This window comes from Coffea eugenioides, chromosome 1 (genome assembly GCF_003713205.1).
Source record: "Coffea eugenioides isolate CCC68of chromosome 1, Ceug_1.0, whole genome shotgun sequence".
NCBI lineage: Eukaryota > Viridiplantae > Streptophyta > Magnoliopsida > Gentianales > Rubiaceae > Coffea > Coffea eugenioides.
Genome location: NC_040035.1, coordinates 9,413,482 through 9,416,150, shown reverse-complemented (window position 1 = coordinate 9,416,150; position 2,669 = coordinate 9,413,482). Strand labels below are relative to the sequence as shown.

The following is a 2,669-nucleotide window of genomic DNA, read 5'->3' as shown; positions in this document are numbered from 1 at the left end:
GGGATAGATGATTTGCTAATCCACGTCCCCGAGCTTGTTACCGTAGACCAGAATGTGGAATTGCTAAGGGAGGTAACAATGGAGGAGGTAAAAAGGGTTGTTTTCGAGCTCGACAAGGATAGTGCTCCAGGTTCGGATGGCTACACAGGCGCCTTCTTCAGACACTGTTGGGATACTGTGGCGTTTGATGTCTGGGCAGCAGCTAGAGATTTTATGGCCGGCACACCGATCCCGAAAGGCATTGCTAGTACACTGATTGTTTTGCTTCCAAAGAAACCTAACCCATCTACGTTTGCAGATTTTCGTCCCATTAGCTTATGCACCTTCGTCAACAAGATTTTTACGAAGGTGTTAGCTAATAGATTGCGGGCCATCCTTCCAAGCATTATTTCTTAGGAACAATCCGCTTTCTGTCCAGGCCGGGATGTCACCGAAAATGTCTTCCTGGCACAAGAAATGGTGGCATCCATCAATCGGAAGGCTCGAGGTCACAATTGCATTTTCAAATTAGATATGATGAAGGCCTTCGACAGAGTGTCCTGGGGATTTCTGCGGCGGCTCCTCCAGAAATTTGGTTTCGATTATAGATTTATTTTGCTCATTTTAAATAATCTCTCTCAAAGCTGGTTTTTTGTCTTGGTAAATGGCAGGTCGAGGGGTTTTTTTCAGGCATCACGCGGGATTAAGCAAGGTGACCCCCTGTCCCCTATTCTATTTATTTTGGCATCTGAGGCTCTTAGTAGGGGTTTAAATGCACTGGTGGAAGGTGGTAGTGTCGCTCCTTATGCAATGCCGAGAGGCTGCACTAGTATCACACACTTGGCTTTTGCGGACGATATTGTCATATTTGCTCGTGGAGATAGGAGATCAGTGGGCAATCTGCTCCGTTTCTTAACACTCTATCAGAATGGAGCGGGGCAACGGATCAACAAGCAAAAGAGTTTCTTTATAGCGTCAAAGCGGTGTGGCGCTGGCCAAATTCGCCAAATCCAACATTTAACAGGGTTCAGGCATGGCTCCTTTCCTTTTTCTTATTTGGGGTGCAACCTCTACGCTGGTCATCGAAAAAAGGAGTACTTCCACTTTTTGATTGAGAAGTTTGTTGCTAAGCTAGCGGGTTGGCAGAAGAAGCTTCTCACACAAGGGGGTCGCTTGATCCTAATTAAGCATGTTTTGTCCGCCATACCCTTGCATGTCCTGGCGGTCATGGATCCCCCCAAAGCGGTGATCCATAGTCTAGAACGGCTAATGGCTCGCTTTTTTTGGGGCCAATCGGAGTTCGGACCAAAACACCACTGGTGCTCCTGGAAGAACTTGTGCTACCCCACAGCTGAGGACGGGCTTGGGCTACGTTGCTTTGAGGACATACAGGGGGCTTTTAGCTGTAAATTGTGGTGGCGGTATTGCAATTCCAAATCCCTATGGGCCGATTTCATGAGATCCAGATATAGTGTGCACAGTGGGGCGCAACAGGCAGCATCCAGAGTCTGGAGACGAATGCTGGCCGTCCGCGACACAGTGGACCAATTCACGCAGGTTATAAAGTTAGATGACACAGTTCGGCGAGCCTGGGTCCTTACAGCCTCCGGAGAGTTTACCGTCTCCTTGGCATGGGATGCAATGCGGCCTCAGCAGGCGGACCTTGGTTCAAGGAGATGCATATGGGATTGTTGGCTCCCTTGCAAAATTTCAATTTTCATGTGGAAGCTACTCAATAACTACTTGCCTTTCCCTGAAGCGTTGCGTAGGTTTGGCTTCCAACTCCCTTCCAAATGTCAGTTCTGCCCCACCAGAGAGTCTCAGGATCATGTCTTGTCCGATTGCTCGCTTGCAACAGAGGTGTGGAATTTCTTCTCCAGGGTCCTTCGGATACCTATTCAGCCCTCCAATGGTGTCGTTTGCCGTTTGCAACAATGGTGGCTTTATAAATCTCAAAGTACCGCTCGGGGTGAATTATGTAGGGTACTGGCATCAATCATAAGTTGGGGACTGTGGAAGGCTAGGAATGTGGCAATGTACGAGGGTGTTAGGTTGACGCCAACACAGGTTTGTCGGAACATACAGGCTTTGCTACTCAGCATTTCCCAATCCCACCCTTTCGTCCAGATGGCGCACAACGACAGGGAGTTGGTGCAATCTGGGTTGCTACTTAGCATGACACAGAAGAGATAGAGGCTCCCGTGCAGGGTCACATGGGTCATGCCGCCAAGCGGGTGTGTGAAGCTCAATATTGATGGCTCGTCCCTAGGAAATCTCGGACCGTCAGGAGCTGGAGGGGTGCTACGTGATTCAGATGGTACCATCCTAAGCGGTTTCTCAACGTTTTTGGGGTCAATGACAAATATGGAAGCAGAGGCCTTGGCGCTGCTAGAGGGCATGCGTGTTTCTGCTGGATTTCACTGGTTGCACGTCGAAATGGATTCTCAAGTCTTGGTACGCATGGTGACTGGCAATGGAAGTGTTCCTTGGAAGCTATGGAGTACTATCTCGTGCATCAAAGCCATAGTCCTGGGCCGGCAGATTACTTTTACTCACACCTACAGGGAAGCAAACGCAGTTGCAGATGCCCTTGCAAATCTAGCAAGTTGCACGCATGTTTGTCAGAGATTTTCTCCTTCTCAAATCCCGGAGTATATAAAAGGGTTAGCCCGCCTAGATAAGTTACAGAT

At 48.8% G+C, this 2,669-nt stretch overlaps 1 protein-coding gene across 1 annotated transcript; it reads left to right on the top strand.

Annotated features, from left to right (window-relative positions):
• Positions 1–456: 456 nt before the first annotated feature.
• LOC113767379 lies at positions 457–2,172 on the top strand. The gene has a single exon (XM_027311451.1). It carries the CDS (start codon positions 457–459, stop codon positions 2,170–2,172), a length of 1,716 nt encoding a protein of 571 aa, XP_027167252.1.
• Positions 2,173–2,669: the final 497 nt, after the last annotated feature.

Bases quoted from the DNA above. Each gene is read 5' to 3' on its own strand.
- LOC113767379 (XM_027311451.1), top strand. From the start codon at position 457: ATGGTGGCATCCATCAATCGGAAGGCTCGAGGTCACAATTGCATTTTC.